General features: G+C 44.0%; 1 protein-coding gene across 1 annotated transcript; it reads right to left on the bottom strand.

Moving 5' to 3' along the window:
• Positions 1-4459: 4459 nt before the first annotated feature.
• On the bottom strand, positions 4460-14531 carry LOC105931251 (mitoferrin-2). The gene is made up of 4 exons (XM_012869849.3): positions 14008-14531; positions 9073-9301; positions 8867-8923; positions 4460-7002 (listed from the first exon to the last, which is right to left on the bottom strand). Exons 1-4 carry the CDS (start codon positions 14347-14349, stop codon positions 6434-6436), a joined length of 1197 nt encoding a protein of 398 aa, XP_012725303.2. The 5' UTR covers positions 14350-14531; the 3' UTR covers positions 4460-6433.
• Positions 14532-18073: the final 3542 nt, after the last annotated feature.

Here is an 18073-nt window from a genome sequence, read left to right on the forward strand (position 1 = left end):
CCACTGAGATTTGTCCTAAACTGTCACTGTGTACAATAACACCCATAAATTGTGGTGTGTGCGTATGTGTCTGACCGAAAATCGTTAATAGTCTTACACAAGCTGGGAAAATCTGGGATGAGAAATATAAATGAGAACCAGTGATAAAAACCTTATTCAATTAAAAGTAAAAGCAATAGTCCCGTAACTCCCTACTAAGTCTTTAAAGCTTTATTAAGTCTGGACTGCTGGTCCAGAGCAGATTGAGCCATACTTCTTCATGTCAGCAGCATATCTGATCGCTGGACCAATTGCCTCAGCTTTAACCACAACCGATAGGATCATTTTTGACTAGTCTGTGGGATTTGATTGAATTTGACTTTGTAAAGTGCCTTGAGATAACACATGTTGTGAATTGGTGCTATATAACGAAAATTGAGTTGAACCTCTATAGTTGCTTGACTCAATGCTAATGCAAGTCAGCAAAAGTCTGATAATCAATGCCCTGTTTCAAAATATTTTATTCCCTTACAAATGACTGGGTGAGGCTTTTTTTTTTATTAATTTGAATTTGACATTTTAAATCATGCACAGACAGGCCTTAGCCATAACATAAGGCCATAGCACAGTAACTGCTGTAACAAATAAAACCATTACTGTTTTGGAAAGCAAAAGATCCTGCGCTGCGCTTTCAAAAATGACACATTTGTTTAGTGTGCATTCCACTGCAGCAAAAGACGTTAAACAGCAACATGAAGTAGAGGAAGAGAAGAGCCAGAGTCAGGGCAGACAGCGTAAGGAGAGAGGAGCTGATGGATGTGGTGAGCAGGAGCATCAGTAAAACAGAGAGGGAGGTGGTGACTGTGTGACAATAAGGTCCTAATGTTCTAGTCAGCATCATTACTGGGCCAACATGAGTCTTTTCAACCACTGTTTTAATTTTTAATGTCAAATGCAAATTGTCTGCCACCACATTAATGTGCTACAATGTATACATTTACAGTATACCTTCCTTCTAAATGAAGAATGTTTTGAAATGGACCTGATGCTAATTCATCATACACCCTCATATAATAAAGACATAAAATAGGGCTGAAATTAAATACATCATTTATATTATCAGCATTACTATAAAACAGGGCTCACCAACCTTTTTGAAACCGAGAGCTACTTCATTGATGCTGTATCATACAAAGGGCTACCAGTACCAACCTTTGAACTAGAAGAGTCAGAGTTCACCTTAACTTTATGTAAAATAAACACTTTTTTCATGCTTTGTTGTAGATATTGTCGATTTTAAATCTATATAAATGCAAGTGTGAATAAACAAGAAGAGTAACAGAATAAATTAAAGTTTTAGATGCAGCTCACAGGTGAATGTTGCTTTATTTTAGAACAGGCTTGTGGGCCCCACATGTTGTCCTCGGGGGCTACTTGGTGCCCGCGGGCCCCATGTTGGTGACCCCTGCTATAAAACATAAACATGATTACAGTGTAATCCCTGTTTGGGCGTAGCATTAGTTCTACAGCCAACTCTGATGAACAAACTAAATACCAGTTGTTAAAACTTTTTTTTATATATTTAATGTATTTATGAAAAATGTATGAAGAGTTGGACGTCATTGTTTACCGTCCCAACACCGCACATATTTATGAGGATCATCTGCAGAGATCATGTCGGACCAAAAATACCTGGGCCAAATTCCAGCTTGGGCCAAATTCTTGTCCCAGTCCAGCCTGGGTCCATACGAAGACCAGAACAGCACACGCACCGAACCAAACAAAAAGTATTGGCTGGTATGTCTGATGTAAAACTGAAGTTCAATTAACTATAATTAAGATTTAACATTAGCCATTAGCTTCAATCCCTCGAACCCACTAATCAGGATTTAAACATGAAGATGCAAGAAGTGTTACGTACCGCAGATTAAATACTAACTACTTAATAGAACCTAATTTCACATATCACAATAGCTTTGAAAGCATGCTGCATTCTAAACAAGAAACAGGAAATACATTTGTTATTATAGGAGGGCTAAGGCTTTGTTTCCATGACATGTTCCTCACATGTGCAGAAGAAGCTGTAAAAGGTCACATTTCCAAACGGATGAATCTAAAACATACTAGACTTATATAAGGTGAGGAGCGTGATGGACCAAAGCTCGGCGTGTTTTGTCTTCATGAACTAAACAAAGACAAACCTTTGGTCTAGTTTATCCAGAGGGGTTTTCACAATGTGATTAGGGTCTTTGTACTTGAGCGACGCACACTTGCATGGAGCTGACCTTGGCTCTGAGCGGGCGCGCTGCCATGTGCCTCCAAGACAAGGCCACGACCTTCCTTGTTGAGCCTTTCTGGGCCAGCTAAATGGATACAGCGTGTCGTCTTCCAGGGAACAGCAGCAGGGAGGAGGAGAAGCGGAGCAGGGCGGTAAAGTGAGCCGACAGACACAAAAAGACGGCGTTTCTTTCTAGTGGGCCACAGGCAATCACAACAAACATGGAGCATCAGAGGGAAACAGGACCTGATGAAGAAGCAAGGTGGAGGTTTGCTTTCTAATCCGGGGAATTCAAAACAACTTCAAATAAATCACTGAAAATCAGCATTTTTTTATGCATTTTAAGGAAACTGAAAAGATCAGGACCATGTTTGAAACTAAAATCAAGTTAATGAAGTTTGATTTCCCAGTTTAGTAAGATTAGGTTGGCATTGGCAGAATAAATCTGGAACTGAAGTTTGTTTATATTTAGGCTCCGGGCCTGTGGTTGGAGGATCCGTGGAGATGTGAATGGATTTACAAGGCCTATGAGTAAACTAAGCATTTACTTTATGGCATCTCATTTAGCAATTTGTTCAAATTATTTTCTACTTTTATTTATTTATTGCTGTTATTTGCATCTCTTACGATTATTGTCCCCCTTTGTCACCTTGTTGCTTATCTCCCATAAGGTCAATAAAATCAAAATAACTACAGGAGAAATATTTCACTTTCCTCCTTTTGTAGAGCAAATCGGCCCCTACACTGTAAGTTAACCAGACCCACTGTACTGTTTACACAAGGACACACGCACATCCTTGTTTTAAATACTTACTGAGGACTATGCCTAGACTTTCATTCATTTTCAACCCTTTCTATGGCCTAACCCCAGCCTTTACCAATGTATACCTGACTCCAACCTAAACCTATGCCTCAGTGCTAAACCTAACCCTAGCCCAGAAAAAGGTGAGGACCAGAAAAAGGATCCTAATTTTCCTAGTAAAACGAGTAAAAAATCTTCTCACTTAGCTGCAAGTACCTGCACGCGCGTCAGTGTGTGTGTTATACATGGCATGGGAATTGTTTTTAACATATATCTGATTAGAACAGAAGACAGTGAGTCCAGAGTGTAACATCTCTAAAAAATATAAACTGCTCTTCTTTTTAGGTAGTTTGGATCTCTGTGGACAAGAGGCTCAATCTTTGGATTGAAAATGTGTTTTTTAATACATCTTAAAAATGTCTAAGTATTATTAGTGAAAACACAAGACATTTGATTTTAATAAGCACATAAGTTGGGGAAGTTTTAGACATTAGGGTCCTTTGGAGCTGCTGAAAGTCCTGCTGGTTTGAGGTATGAATTATATCTGAAAGAATACTTTTGATTTGGTTCCTTTCTGCAATCCAGTCTCGGACCTTTGAGTCCTCCCATGAAACCATTTAGAGCAGGGGTCACCAACACGGTGCCTGCGGGCCCCAAGGAGCCCCCAAGGAACACGTGATGCCCTTGACCCTTTTCTAAAAATATCCCCACCCTCCAGCGAGCTGCGTTTGATATTTTATTCCATTTTTCTTCCTTTATAACCACACTTATAATCATAAAGCTCTAAAAATGACACAAGCTCAAAAGAAAGCATTAAAAATGTTTATTTTACATTGAGTTAAGGTGAGCTGTGACTCCTTCAGTTCACAGGTCAGTACTGGTTCCCCTTCGTATGACACCAGTAGCACTGAAGTAACTCTCAGTTCCAAAAAGGTCGGTGACCCCTGATTTAGAGACTACAAAGTGATCTGACTGGATTGTTTCTCACCTGTGCATCACCATCACGTGTCTTCATTAAGTGAGAGTTATTTTACCGTCTTTAGGGAGGAAATGTTTATCTCCATGTTTCTTTGAATCCCAACTGGGCAAAGAAATTGTTTTATTCCTCCGTTTGTAGACATAAATGCAACATTTTGGCATTTTTCTCTCATCACCTCGACTAAAAACTCAGTCTCAAACAGAGATTTTCATCACCGCTGCTCTGTGAACAACATCCTTCATCGTACAGTAGGAGAGGGCAGCTCTAAATGAAGTGCCAAAGCAGCAGACGGGAGGGTTAAAATAACAACCGTCTGCTAGATAAAACCTCCCGACAGTCTTATCGGCTATTTGTGGCGGTTTGCGTTGCGTCCTGCTGAAAGAGGAGAGGGTGAGGAAAGAAAGACAAGCAGACACGTTTCTAGTCTCTCAGCGCTTGGCGAGCCAGCACCAAGAGAAGACCCTGCTTCTGCGAGGAGCTGCCTTAGCGACTTTATTTACAATTCACACAGAAAACAGGCGTCGCTTTCAAACACTGTTCAAGCATTTCATATTAAGTGTGTTCATCTGACAAAGCACTTCCCGTCCTTTATTAGCTCTCGGTCTTTGGCTTTCCAGTTTTGCAACCTCGGCATCGCTTGAGGAAAAGCTTTCCCTGCATCCAGGCTTTCGTTCAAGGTGCAAATCTCTGCTCATTTACAGCAATGCCTTGATAGAACTTGTATAAATTTAGATTTCTTTCAAAATAAAAAAAGTGGGAGTTTTTTTTTTTAAGCTCTTTAGATACATCTTCTACATCTCTCCAGCTTCTGGCTTCAACACAAGAACCCATGTGGGAGGATTTGTGGAGTTGTGCGTTGGCTGTATGGCGGCTAACTGAAGGCATGTGTAGGAGTAACTACCTCCTCCTGTCAGCACTTGTATTTACACAGATCCTACTAAATCCCATTAACTATTCGCATGTAAGTGCTACTGTAGTGTGCAGTCCCCCCCTCCCCCCCAGTACAAAATACTGACAAAAATAAACTTTTTTTTTGTTTGATATATAAATAAAGTGTTCAAAATTCACTTGATAAGGGATGTGACCTGATGGATCGGATCCTAATGACGAAGCCAACGTCTCAGAATGCCGGTCAGGCATGGGCGGCTACCCGTATCGAGGTATATACTGGAGTTAAAGACTTAACGACTCTAACCACTTTACCAGATGTCAGAGAAACTCCTAAAGGGGCCAGAAGTGAGTCCCCAGCAGGATGTAACACAGGGCTGCTCCTCCCACAAACAGCGGCTGCACACAGCCGGTCAGCTGGCTGAAAAAAAAAGGCTATCAGTCTTCTTCCTGGGTAATAAATAGCAAAAGTCCATATGCTTGGAGTCATTTATGGCTGTGATAAACAGACAGGCATGACGTGGACTAAATGAGCCACATCAGCAGATGTCAGGAAGGTGATGTGGTTTAAAATCTGCTGTGTAGTCTGAAGCTATTCCAGCTGACAGGTCGACCAATCAACCCTCTAACATTACGCAAAGTATTCTGTGCCATCATCACATTTGATCACCACTAAACTAAGCAGGTGTTTATTCTATTTCTGATAACTTAGAAATATCTAATCTCTCGTTATTCCAGCAGGAGGAGGAATAGTTGATGCTGTTCTGTTCTAAATAAAAGCCCCTTAGATCTCGTTTTTTTCCTATTTTGGGTATATACCACGATGCGGTGAAAGTGACATAGCGGCCCATGCCTGCTGTCAGTCATCATTCGTCTCTGTTGGCTCCACATGCCGACATCATTTTATGCTCTTTTATTTTTCCTATTTCAGCCTGTTTTCATTTACTTGCTCTGATCAGAGTTGGACTGTATGCCATCTGCTAATAGCGTCCAGAAATCCACCAATGTGCAAAACGGGGGCAAACAAACCTTGGGAGGGCTCCCATCAGAGGGACTGCTGAGGACCCCTGGAAGTGCAGAGGAAGACGCACCAGAGTCTGGGCTCCTCGCTGATCTTCCTGGGACACAGCAGAAGGTTTTCATAGAGAGACCGGTGCATAAAGGTCATCTCTGTTGCATCTGTGCAAGTGTGGTAGCCCAACACTGTGCCCTCTGGTGGTCAGCAAACAGCGGCGCCTTATAAGTCACATTCATGAGCACGACCGTTTGGAAAAGCCAGTTAGAAATGAACACTAGAAGAAACTTAGCTGGAGTCACAACTTCCCGCTAACTCCAGATCAGCCTCAGAGCCCATAAAGGTCCAGATGCCTTCCCTGGATTATCATATGAACTAGGTTACACATTATTCCAGTAAACAAAATAAAGTTGACTTTTAGCGCCAACAACCTGCCCTTCCTTCTGAACAGAACCGCACGTTCAGGGTTGTTACCGCTCTAATGGCGCTTATTCATTTGTCGCCGTCCCGTTCACCCCGCAGCCTCTTTTCGTGCTGCCGCTTTGTGATGACGTTCTTGAAGAACTCGTACACAGACCAGCTGATGGCGGTGGAAGGCATCTGGTAGATGACTCTGGCCTGGACGCCTTTAAAAAACGCCGGCACGCCCCCCGTCCTGTACACAGTCCGGAAAGCCTCGCCCAGCCCGGAGATGTAGCGGCTTCCGGGGCCCGGGGCCACCGCCGCCGCTCCGGCCTGGATCACGTGGACGGCCTGAGCTTCCTGCGTGTTGAGGAGGGTCTTGCAGACGTCGAGGGGGGTGGTGGCGGCGGCGGCCAAGGCTCCGGCGAGAGCCCCTGACACGACGTGGGAGGAAGGGTTGTACTGTCTGTGAGGGTTGAGGAGCTCCTGCAGGTACTCGTAGGTCATGAAGTGCAGCGCCTGGAAGGGCACGTTCATGGTCAGCTGGGTGGTGTAGCTGCGGTAGAAGGCGGCCGCACCTTCCTGTCTCAGCAAAGAGGCCATGCAGTCCATCACCCCGCGGTACGGGGAGTTGAACATCTGCACCCGCTGCTTCACCACTGTGGAGGGACAGTGGACATAATACCGTTATTTACTTATAGGGCTCTTTAGTCCAGGAGGAAACGGAGGCTGAGCAGTGCATGCAACCGGCCCACATTTTCACGCTACAACCACAGACCTCAGTGTATGTTAGTCTGATTTTATATGACAAACCAAAAAACCTACAATCTCACTGTAACAACAATACTCTGTTATCTTAAAAGTGTGGCACACAGATGTTTTCAGGCCTGCAGGCAGCAGCAGGTATCCTCCGCCTGCTGCTGCCTCTAAAGGCGTCTTACCAGCAGTGTGCTCCTTGGCCTTCTTCATCAGCCTCTAATATTCACACCTTCAGTCCTTGTTTCACTGTGTGGCTGGGGGTGGAACCCCCGACAAAATGCAGCTGTTCTGTTTTTGTTCTCTGAGGTCTGTTAGAGAACAGCCAGCCTCTGGTTGTTTGTGACGGAGACACACATAGAGTCCAATCCGTGCCCACGGCCTTCCCAAGATGAACTACAAAGTCATCAGACATCACCGCCAGAAATTTCTGTGAGGGGGCTTTGTTTATACTAGGGCTGAACAATTAATCGCATTTTCAATATAATCGTGATTTAAAAAAACGCAATTTCCAAATCGCAGAGTCTGCAATTTTTGGCTATGTAACAATTAGTGAATTAGACGCGTCCATTAGGTGTTGGTAAAATGTTTAAAGTGGGTTTGCCTCCACATGGAAGGGAAGACAGTTGCAGCAGTGAGATAATCTAATTTTATTACTTGTTTTAGAGTTTATATAATCATACATAGCATTAAGTACAGGTCAATCAGTTTAATACATAGACTTGCTTGTTGGTTGGACTTTATGTTCAACAAAGATTGATGTCCAAATCAACTAAAAGCTGTTCTCTTGAATAATATTCTGATTAATAGAAACATTAAAAGTTCTTGTTTTAAACAGTCCTTGTTTACAAATGTCTTTATTTAGACGCCATTTTTGTTGCTTGTGGTTAATGCAGAGAAAAGTCAAAATTGCGATCATGGTTGAAATATATTGCAGGCAGAACGCAATCATTTCTGCTCTGAGTTTAGATGCTGTGGGTCTTTTAGCAACTAATATGCACAGCGAGGAAACAAATTGATTTGTTGTTTGTATATGTTTAAAAAGACATGATAAATTAAACTGGAAAAAAAAATTGCATTAAATTGCAATATTAAGAAAAAAAAATGGCAATTAGATTATTTTCCAAAATCGTTCAGCCCTAGTTTATACGTCATGTCACACAAAGGATTGTGGGATAACTTAAGGCTACTTGGTGCCGGTAAGAGACGTCGCGTGGTTCCTAGGCTAAACTAGCCATGAGAGGAAGCATACAGGCTCCTCTTCCTCCCTCCTTCCTCACTGACCGCACTATTCAGACAGCACTTATGAAGGCCGATGGATCCAGAATCTATTCTTTACCACCATCGTGGTACTCCATCACTCCATTCAACCATTCACTGTGACGGCTGGTCAACACAACATTAAGAACCAATTTTCCAACATACCACTGACTTCTAATTCAGGATTTCTAACTATAGTAGCAGGGTTTATTTTCCCTTGTGCTGTGCGTTGTGAACCGATTCACCTAGCAACAGCTGCTCACTTTAATTGAGCACTGTGTGTTGCTCCATCACATAAAACACCCTGAGGTTTGTGGTTGTAAAGAGACAAAATGTAGAAGAGTCTGAAGAGAGGAAGGGTGTGAGCCTGTAGCGCCACCAAGGGTCCTGATCACAAACGTGCATAATGCAGTTATGGTTAAAAGGTTCTGTGAAGACACCGAGGTTGGCTTCCTACAGCTTAGCGTGTGTGTAGAGGAAGTTTGAGTGCATCAGGTGAGCTTTTACCTTCTGCTGGGTTCATGATGGCGTCATGTAGGACAGTAGCTGCACAGCCTGCGACTCCTACAGAACACAGAAACATGAGCATATGTAGCGTCCTCTGCCAGCAGCTAGCGTAATATTGCCTCTAACATGAACATTATGCTGACGTTAATCATGTTCCGTGTCGTGAAACAAAAGAAGTGAAAACGTGGCTGGCTGAGGGATCTCACCGTTTGCGAAGTGGCTGTTGGCGCCAGGGTGAATGGCGTCGCTGAGTGAAAACTTGATTTTCTCGTAGCAGGCGAAGTACAGAGCGTGTGCAGGTCCAGCCCCCACTGCCAGTACGTTGACCCCCCGGATTGGCCGCCACACCCCCTCCGTCCGGACGATCTGCTGCAGCGCATCCATCACGTTGCGGTAGCGCGCCCCCGGCTCCGGGTGCAGGCTCTGCATGCGAGTCTGTGGGGAACCAAAGCAAAATTTAAACATGGATCAAAGGGATAATACCACAGAGAAACGTCACAGAGAGAAATGATCAACTAATTCCCTCTGAAGTGGTAAAAAAAAGGCATAATAAAAGGAAATAACTGGTCCATTTTTCCTACTTTCTTCATGCTTTACAACAGAATCAGGCTCCAACCTGTGCTGCAGTCATTTACCTCAGTTAATCAATCAACAGCCCTACATGCAGGAAGCATGATTAGCGCTGATAAAGCTGTGGCTGACTGGAACAAGCTATCAGGACCATAACGCAGATTCTTGGACCTGGTGATGATGCAATCTCTACCACGACGTCAGGAACCCTGCTGGCCCCTGACCACTTGCACGGCGGTTCTCACTTGATGATTTTTAGGAGATGACACCTCCTGATGAAGGCACTTATTCTCATAGCCACACTTAACCAACAGAAAGAGAAATGACTCCGACCCGCACAGAGACCACGTCCCCAATAAACGCACAGCTATTCTACACAGCAGGATTAGCGCTTCATGGAGGCAACGTCAGGTTGAGGGTTTTCAGATTACGGATCAACGCGATTAAAGATTCGTCTCTGAACAGATCAAAGCCCCGAGGGAAAGGACGAGTTCTTCTTCCTGTTCGGTAATGCCATGATTCGTCCTTTCAGCAGGAAAGCTGTGAAAGGTCTGGGCAGAACTGACCGTGTTGTCCTAAAACAGACTAAAGTGGCTTCCTGATTAGAAACTAATGCTGGAACTGCAGCAATGTGTCTAGTTATGCTCACACTAACATTGCTGCAGGAGAGTATTTAAAAATCAGACCAACTGGGACTCCTTCCATGTCAGGTAATGAACCTAGACCTGTGCAACATCTCCCCCTGCTGGCCTGACTTATGTACGACTGAACAGAGAGGATGTGAAGCAGCTGGGCTCGTTGCTCAGATTTAAAACATTAACTGCTACATTCACACCTAATGCCGTCTCTTCTCCTGAGGCCAGCGTTCTGTTTTTTGATCGCGACGTGAACGTCGGGGCTAGCTGAGCTGAGAACGAGATCCTGACCGCTGAATCCAGTGCAGGGGTCAGATCTGAGAGCCAAAAGCACAAGCGGGTAAAGTCCGGACCTGAAAACACGCTGAGCTCTACGGTGTGTCGTAACGTTTCACAAACGTCGATCCTAATCAGCAGGACGGCAAACATTGACCTCCGTCATCAAACCAACGACCTTTGACGTACTTCTGTTGAGGCAGCAGCTACTCAGCTGACATTAAGAAAAAGTGACACAGACATAGCCCAGTGAAAATGGCTCATTTCTAAACTCAAAGTATAAAGAAAGGTAACATTCCAGATAGTAATCTGAAATGTGTTTTTATGTGTTCATGGTGATTGCTTGTTGACCCGTTCCTGAGGTTTTGGTTACGTTCCTTTAGAAAACTCAAACCTAGAAGCCCCCCATGGTCTCTGCAGACGGGCTTCACCCTGCGTACCACCCAGGGACCCTCAGAGCAGGCCTGTAGCTTTACATGGAGGCAGCCCAGAGGAACGTGGTGTCGCCACCGCGGCGGCCTCCTCAACACGGCTCCACCTTGGCAGCAGAAATACCTCCACAGGTCTTCCTGCTGATCCAGAAATAACCCTGCCTTGCTCGGCTACTACAGGTTTTCTACCCTACAACTGCCTGCAGGTTTTTAATCGCGTATTCCCTGCTGCTACAGGCCGCTCTGAGCGGCTTTCCTTTACATGGACGCAGCGATGCGTTTCCTATCGAGTGCACGTCCACAGACAGTGCTACATACAGCATATGGTGATGCGTTAGGTTGGTGGTGACTATAGAGCGTAAAAGGTCCCTGTGAGACGAAGAGCTGCACATCACAGCTTTAATGCTGGCTTTTCACCCCTGGATGTCCTTTCCTCTCCTGTTCACACCCAGGAGTCTGACTAGAGATCTGTTGTAATGACATCTTTCCATGAAGTCTGGAGCAACGCCATCTGACTATGAAACCAGACCTGCTACGAAACGTTGTTCAGATGAACACTACAAAAAGTCCTGCAGGAGAAGGACCGATTCAGCGTCTGGGGGGGGGGGGGGGGGGGGGCGTCCCATTCACGGTGTCAGGAGTCTCTGGCTAAACCCGACCCTGAAGTTGCACTGAGATCCGTTACAGTCAGTAAGTCGGACCAGATCAGAGAGGAGGCGCGCCAAGCTGAGCCCAGCTCCAGCTCCAGAACCAGAACCAGAACCAGCATGAGGACATCAGCAGGAGGAAGGTGACGTTTGGTAGCGGCTGATCAGGTAAAGTGTATTTCAGACCATTTTACTTTGAGCTTTGACCCAGAAACGCAGGTTCAGTTCGCCGCCGCCTGTTAAAGCAGCTCTGTGCAGCCTGGCCAATCAGATCAAGCCGTGGACTCTTTCTCTCAGCCTTCCTGCGGTACATTTGCTGATAGGAGTGGGAACATCCTCCTGCTCCCTGCCTTCTTAACAGCTGGAAGCAGGGCCAGTGGGTAGGAACATCTGGCCTGTGAGCGGTAGAGGCCGTCTGGCCACTGCAGCTCTCCTAGGAAACATTAAAGAGCTACAGAGGACTGAACTGGTTGTCCAGTTCTATGACCAGTTCTGCTCTGCTTCTAATCTATGAGGCTCACCGTTTCAGGTCAAAATGTGCATATGCTGCAGCCCAGGATGAGGAACCAGATGGATGCGTGTTACTCCTCATGGCTTGATGAAGACCAGCTCTCCAGGCAACCAGGGCTGAGTTAGAGCCGTGTGTAGGCGAGCAGTGTGACCGATTGGTAGATGCATCACTACTCAGGTCAGCAGCTACCTGGGTGTGGGTACTTGGACTCAGCTTGAAAGAAAACACCACCACAAACCACAAGTGGTGAAGAACTGTTCAAATGCAGCCTGCCAGTCCAGTCTGGGTTAGGCTGATCAGCAGTTCTGACACGGTAACAACCTCCAACTCTCAGTCCAGCTTACCGCTAAACCAAAGGTCTTCTCTCACGCATTCGTTGCTTTTATGGTTCAAGCAGCCTGGAGGCATGAGGAAACTGTCTAAAATTAGAGGAAAGAATTAGCTGCAGCACAATTCCCAGAAGGAGGGCACGGCCTTAGCCAAGCAGCCAGACGTCAGGAGGAAACTAAAGACTCGGTGAACGGCAAACAGAATTTATTTTGCCAAGTGTTACAGTAAAAGAAGTCCAATGTGACTTCCTGAAAGCACAGAGATGTTAATAAGGAATTTATTTAGGATCAACTTCCCCATTCTACTCTGGTTTTGTGGCTGAAAGGAAGAAAAAAAAACGTTTTGTAGAGCTTCACTTCTCATTTAGCATCTCAGATACAGAGAAATGTTTTTACATTTCCTGTTTTTTTTTTTCCAGCCTGGCGCAAAAAATAAAACAATCAGACATTGTGCAGAGATTGTGTTTCAGCTGACAATTTAAAGTTCTTCAACTCTTTTTCCTTCAGACGGCTAGTCAGACAGAAACATGACGTTGCACGGGGAGGGAAGAAGAAAGTCCGGCTTAAGGGAACCTGACCTTGCCAGTCAGTTTTTCTCAACATGTCAGAATCATGAGGTTAGAGCGTTCCTGTGCTGCAGATCACAGCCGGCGACGTCGGCTCGGCGCTGTAAATATTAGAGCACAAGGCTGAGGCTGTTCACGTAAAAAGAAATAAGACCAAGATGGGGTTTTCTCAAGGAGTCTGTAGGGAAGCAGAGCTTTGTTTTGATGAGGCAACATGGAACCTGTTCCTGTTTTTGACAGGATTACATATACACAGCAGCCCATGACTTACTGATAAAAAAAAAGCTAAAAAGATCATTTTTATTTATGCAGCCCAAACTTTTTTACTAAGACTGTATGTGTTTCAATAATCTAATATGTAAGCACGGTGTAAGTTAACACACCGAGGGGAGACGACAGGGCTGGCATGGATCGATTTAGAGATGTTTTGCAGAAGGATCTGACCAGATTACTGCTTTATGTAGTTTCCCTCCGTCACAATAAGAGTCAAGAAGAACTGCTTCTATGCCATTCCTGGATCAATTCTACGCCTAATCCTACTGAACAACAGAGAGATGGTCTAATTTAAGGAAATAATGTCCTCTATAACGTGAGTCACGCTATGAAGAATGTCAGACTTTCTGCAGCTGGAGTCTCCACCGCAGAGGCTGCTGATCCTCCCATAGTTGCTCAATACTGGCTCCATCTCGCCACATTGGACTTTCCCTGATGAGCTCAGGGTTGGTCCTGATCGGATCAGCCCGGCGAATAAACCTAATACAAGGTTCCCCGTGTCATGCATGCTCATACAGTTATTAGCGCGACAGGAGGCCATGTTTAATGAACCTGAGGAGTGGAAGGAGAGGGAGGCTCTACCTCCAGATGGAACAGGACATCCATGCAGACATGCTGGAGAACAGAGCGGTTCACTGGCTGCTAAACACGCCATTCTTCAAGCATACCAACGACATTTTGAAAAGAGCACATTTCTTCTCTTGAGTTTCATTTCTACGTCACCGTAGTTAGCTGACCTCTGTTAGCAAGGTTGCCTCTGTTAGCCTGGCGGCTAGCCGCTAACTCAGCCGAGGCTTGGTCTGAGGCCTACCTCGGCTCCCGCTTTATGCAACCATGGGTGACATGGCGGAGACCCCGACAAGTGCAAATTAGACGAGACTAAGCGAACAGCTGTCGCGGTACCTTGACGCAGTCGATGGGGTACATCAGGCAGTGCTCCATGATCCCCGCCACGGCTCCGGCCAGCATGTGTGTGCTGCTGGGGGCTCCTTGAGGCAGTCCTTCATAGTCTATTTCTGGCTCCGCGCAGGCCGAGGGCTCGGTGGTCGTTCGGTGCAACGTCGAGACAAAGTCCGGCTCCCCCATCACTCTTGGTGAGAAAGACCCGACAAGCCCTCCCGTGGCGTCCAGGACGCTGCCGCCGAGGATCCCAAAGCCCGTCGCGGCTATAGCGCCCGTGACCCGCCTGTCCACGGCCGGTGACTCCAGGGTAGAATGCGGGGAGACGAACCCGTCCACTTCCATGATGCAGACGGACGTGGAAAAAGTCCCTCAGACGTGTTATGACCGAGAACAGCGACCGGCCTGCTGTTGGCGTAATGTTCCCGGTTGTTCACGTTGTCCCCCCCGGCCGGTTACGGCAGACTCTTGGCGGCAGCTGAGGAGATCCGGGAATAGGGGATGTTGACGGTACGGAGCGTTGCTGAAAACGAAAGTGATTGGACAAGCTGGCCGTCCAGTTTTACATACTTCCATTTGATTGGATAGCGAGGCGGAGCCCCGTAGAAGTGGGTGTCGGCGGTTTTGTAACAGTGGAGTGTCACGGTTTCTAACCGGACGTCCCAAATCAGAACTCATAAAAACAGCACAGAACCCTTTCATGTTTAATGGTCACTACAGCGAAGCTACAGTTAGCCTTTTATTGCATGGCGTGGGTGTTGACCGTATTGTTGCATCATTATGTAACAGAGCTGCTTCTTAGGACTCAATGGGTTGATCGGTATACTGCCACCTACTGGACTACAAGTTCACAAAGAATCTTCAAACTCGCGTGGTGAGCAGTCAGCCGGCCGGTGGAGGGGAATATCCTGTCTGCCAGTCCGTCTTTCTTTAATATATTGCTAGAGAAAAACAATTAAGGACTTAATCATTTGTCTAGTAAAGTGGGAGTCATGCATCACTGGCTGTAATTTAAATGAAAATGTCACCTCTACTCTAACTATAGCCTACTAATCTTCAGCTTCAAATGCTTCTGCAGCAAATTATCAAACAAACATTATAGTTTGTTATGGACAACAGCAACATTTTACAGAATAGTTATGTTGTTTAATTTAAGGTTAGGAATAGGGCATTTACATCTCCGCAGACCCCACACATCCTGCACACAAACTGTTTGACTATTACCTTCAGGCCAGTGTTACAGAAACCTGTTTGCTAAAACCAACCGCCAGAGAGACTCTTCTCCCAAGCTGTCACTTGTGAAAAACAAGTCAGAGTCCCAGATTAATACCATGCTATTTGCATAAATTTAACCACCGCTTCCTATGTTGTTGAAAATGTATATATACGTGTGAGTGTTTACAAAAAATATTTCCATTTACCTTGTATACTGTAATTAAAATGTTTCCATTTAGAACAAAGTGCAACAGTAGTTCAATTCCTTAAGTATGGAACAACTTGGGGATTAAACCAGATTCTGTTAATTTAGAGTTAGTGTCTTTACATATGATGTGGCTAAAGTGCAGTGCATGGCATTAAGACCTGTAAGTAGGGTAGTGAAGCTTATTTCTGATTCTAATGGAGCACAGTGATAGTGACAGGGCATATGATTATGTCTTTCAGGAAAAACATGGATTTGAAAATGTAGACGTTTTCAAGCTGAAAATGCTAATGTAGCCAGAGATGATGAAGACGCTAAGGATTTTTAGCCTGACAGCTCAAGGACAAAAGAAAGCAAAATATCAGAAATTTGGAAGCCAAAAAACAAGCCATCCTCACTATGATTGCCTGGATTTTGTGTAATTTATTTGTATAGATTTTATTTTTACAATAATCTTACTGTAAAGTGTGGTCCTCCATCTACAACGTAACGGCCAAGAAAGTCAATGGTATATTGGTACAATCTCTCCAGTATCGGTTTTCAAATCTCATGGCTCTAATTAAATGAAAGAGGCTGCATCCGAAACATCTTTTGGATAAGGACATGCATCAGTGGTTGCCATGATAAGTGCTGTCTGAATAGTGCAGTCAGTAAGGAGGGAGGTAGGAAAAGGAGCCTGTAAGCTTTCGCTCACAGCTCCTTTAGCATAGTCTTACAGGCACCAAGGAACCATAAGTAATCCCACAATCCTTTGCTTCCTCTCGCAGCTAGTTTTACCTAGGAACCCCACGGCGTTCCTTACTGGCGCTAAGAAGCCTTAAGGTATCCCACAACCCTTTGTGTGACATGTAGTATAAGCACAGCCCCCTAACGCAAATCAACAAAAACGTCTAGAGAGAAGAGAGTGTACACTTTGTAGTTCATTTTCAGAAAGCAGTAGACCCAGATTTGACTCGCGTCATCCACAAGCGTTTTCGTTATGTAATGTCGTCAGAGTTAAAGGCTGTCTGGAATCGGCACAGCAGTACGAAGCTCCTTTGATCCCATGAAAGGTTACAGAACAGGAGCTAGGAACAGGGGCTAGGAGCTGTTATTAGTTGTTTTCGGATGGAGCCGATATTTTTTCACCTTTTTTACTTTCATGTCAGTTACTCTGATTGGAAATGCTTTTTACGTTCCGTTTACAGTGTTTAACACATTGGTGGTACTTTGCCTCCGGCCTATATTTCTAATGTCAGTGATCAATAACTGGTGTAGCACTAAATGCTAACAATATTACCACAAACCACTGTGTGAAACAAGTCCACTTTGGTCTTGGCCCCTCTCTAGCATTAGCTTTAGCTTTAGCTTCTGCAACTAAGTATTCTGGATTTATTACTGGAGATGGTGATGTTAAGAGAGTTATCCAAAGAAAATAAGATATCAACTTTTCTGCAGAGTCTCCTAAAAGGATGATAAATATCTTTAACAATTTGTCTGTTGTTTCAGGATCAAGGGACACCGTGAGTAATGTAGATTTCCAAAAGTGAAATGTTTGTTTCCACAGAAGAATTTTCCAAACAAAAATGGAAGGGCTATGAAGACTACTTTATCCAGCATACACTTTAAATATACCAAACAATACAATAAAAACAAACAACCAAATTCATTACAATTTCATCTGGAATAATAAACAGCATTTAATCAGAAAGAGTGACATGGTAAAACCAGTAAAAAAAAAAAGGAGGCATGAACGTTTTTGATTTTGAAGTGATGGATGCTGTAATAAAATTACTATGACTGCAGATCTTTATTAAAAATTAAAATAGTTTATGGTTTAGTTTCCCCTCACAGCTTTTTCAAAGAGTTGGAGGAATAAAATTTCTGTTTAGATGTGACTTTGATCCCGCAAAGTTGCAGAATAAATTACACACAGGTATTAATGTATTGGAAAATGCTATACAACCATAATTTCTCTCCACATAATATGATTATTTGTAATAACAGATATATTCTACATAAGAGAAAATCAATATACTATAAGGACTGGGAGGAAAAGGGAGTTTGGGCCATTGTGCACTTAATGGACACAAAGGGTAATATTCTAGAGTAAGAAGATTTTAAAAGAAAATACAGTTTACACTGTCCATAGAAACAATTCCTGTCTGTAGTTAAGGCAATTCCTGCGACTATGTTAAATCTGGAATGAATCAGTATTCACCTGTGTTTCCCACTCTCTGTATAGATACATTTACAGATTCCAAATGCAACAATAAAATGTGAAGAGGGCATATGAATAATGGAATTTTTCCTCTTCCAGTAAAAAGAAATATGACATTAAACATATTTTCAGAAACGGTCGTCATTAAAATTAGAACCAGCTTTTTCTCATTTCCTTTGTTACCAAAGATGAAATAAGTTCTTGTTAAAACTTTAAATCATATTTATCCATGTGCAGAGTTCTTAAGTTTAGGGTTCAAGTTTGACAGTAATGTATGTAACTTTTGTCAGTAAGATTTAGAGACTCAGGAACATCTTTTCTACAGTTGTTGTTTGGTTAAGTCCTTTTGGGAGAAAATGTATGAATGGCTGCTAACAAAACATGTGGTACTTAATTTTGAATACAAAGATGTTAAATTTGGTATTGTCAAAACAAAGACGTGGAACTCC

The sequence above is a fragment of the Fundulus heteroclitus genome, chromosome 5, assembly GCF_011125445.2.
Source record: "Fundulus heteroclitus isolate FHET01 chromosome 5, MU-UCD_Fhet_4.1, whole genome shotgun sequence".
NCBI classification, from domain to species: Eukaryota; Metazoa; Chordata; class Actinopteri; order Cyprinodontiformes; family Fundulidae; genus Fundulus; species Fundulus heteroclitus.

Excerpts from the sequence above, each read along its gene's own strand:
- LOC105931251 (XM_012869849.3), bottom strand. The coding sequence starts at position 14,349 with ATGGAAGTGGACGGGTTCGTCTCCCCGCATTCTACCCTGGAGTCACCG. Across the intron at positions 9,302-14,007 it reads ACCCCATCGACTGCGTCAAG|ACTCGCATGCAGAGCCTGCA; the intron begins GTACCGCGACAG and ends GGTTCCCCACAG. Across the intron at positions 8,924-9,072 it reads CAACAGCCACTTCGCAAACG|GAGTCGCAGGCTGTGCAGCT; the intron begins GTGAGATCCCTC and ends TGTGTTCTGTAG.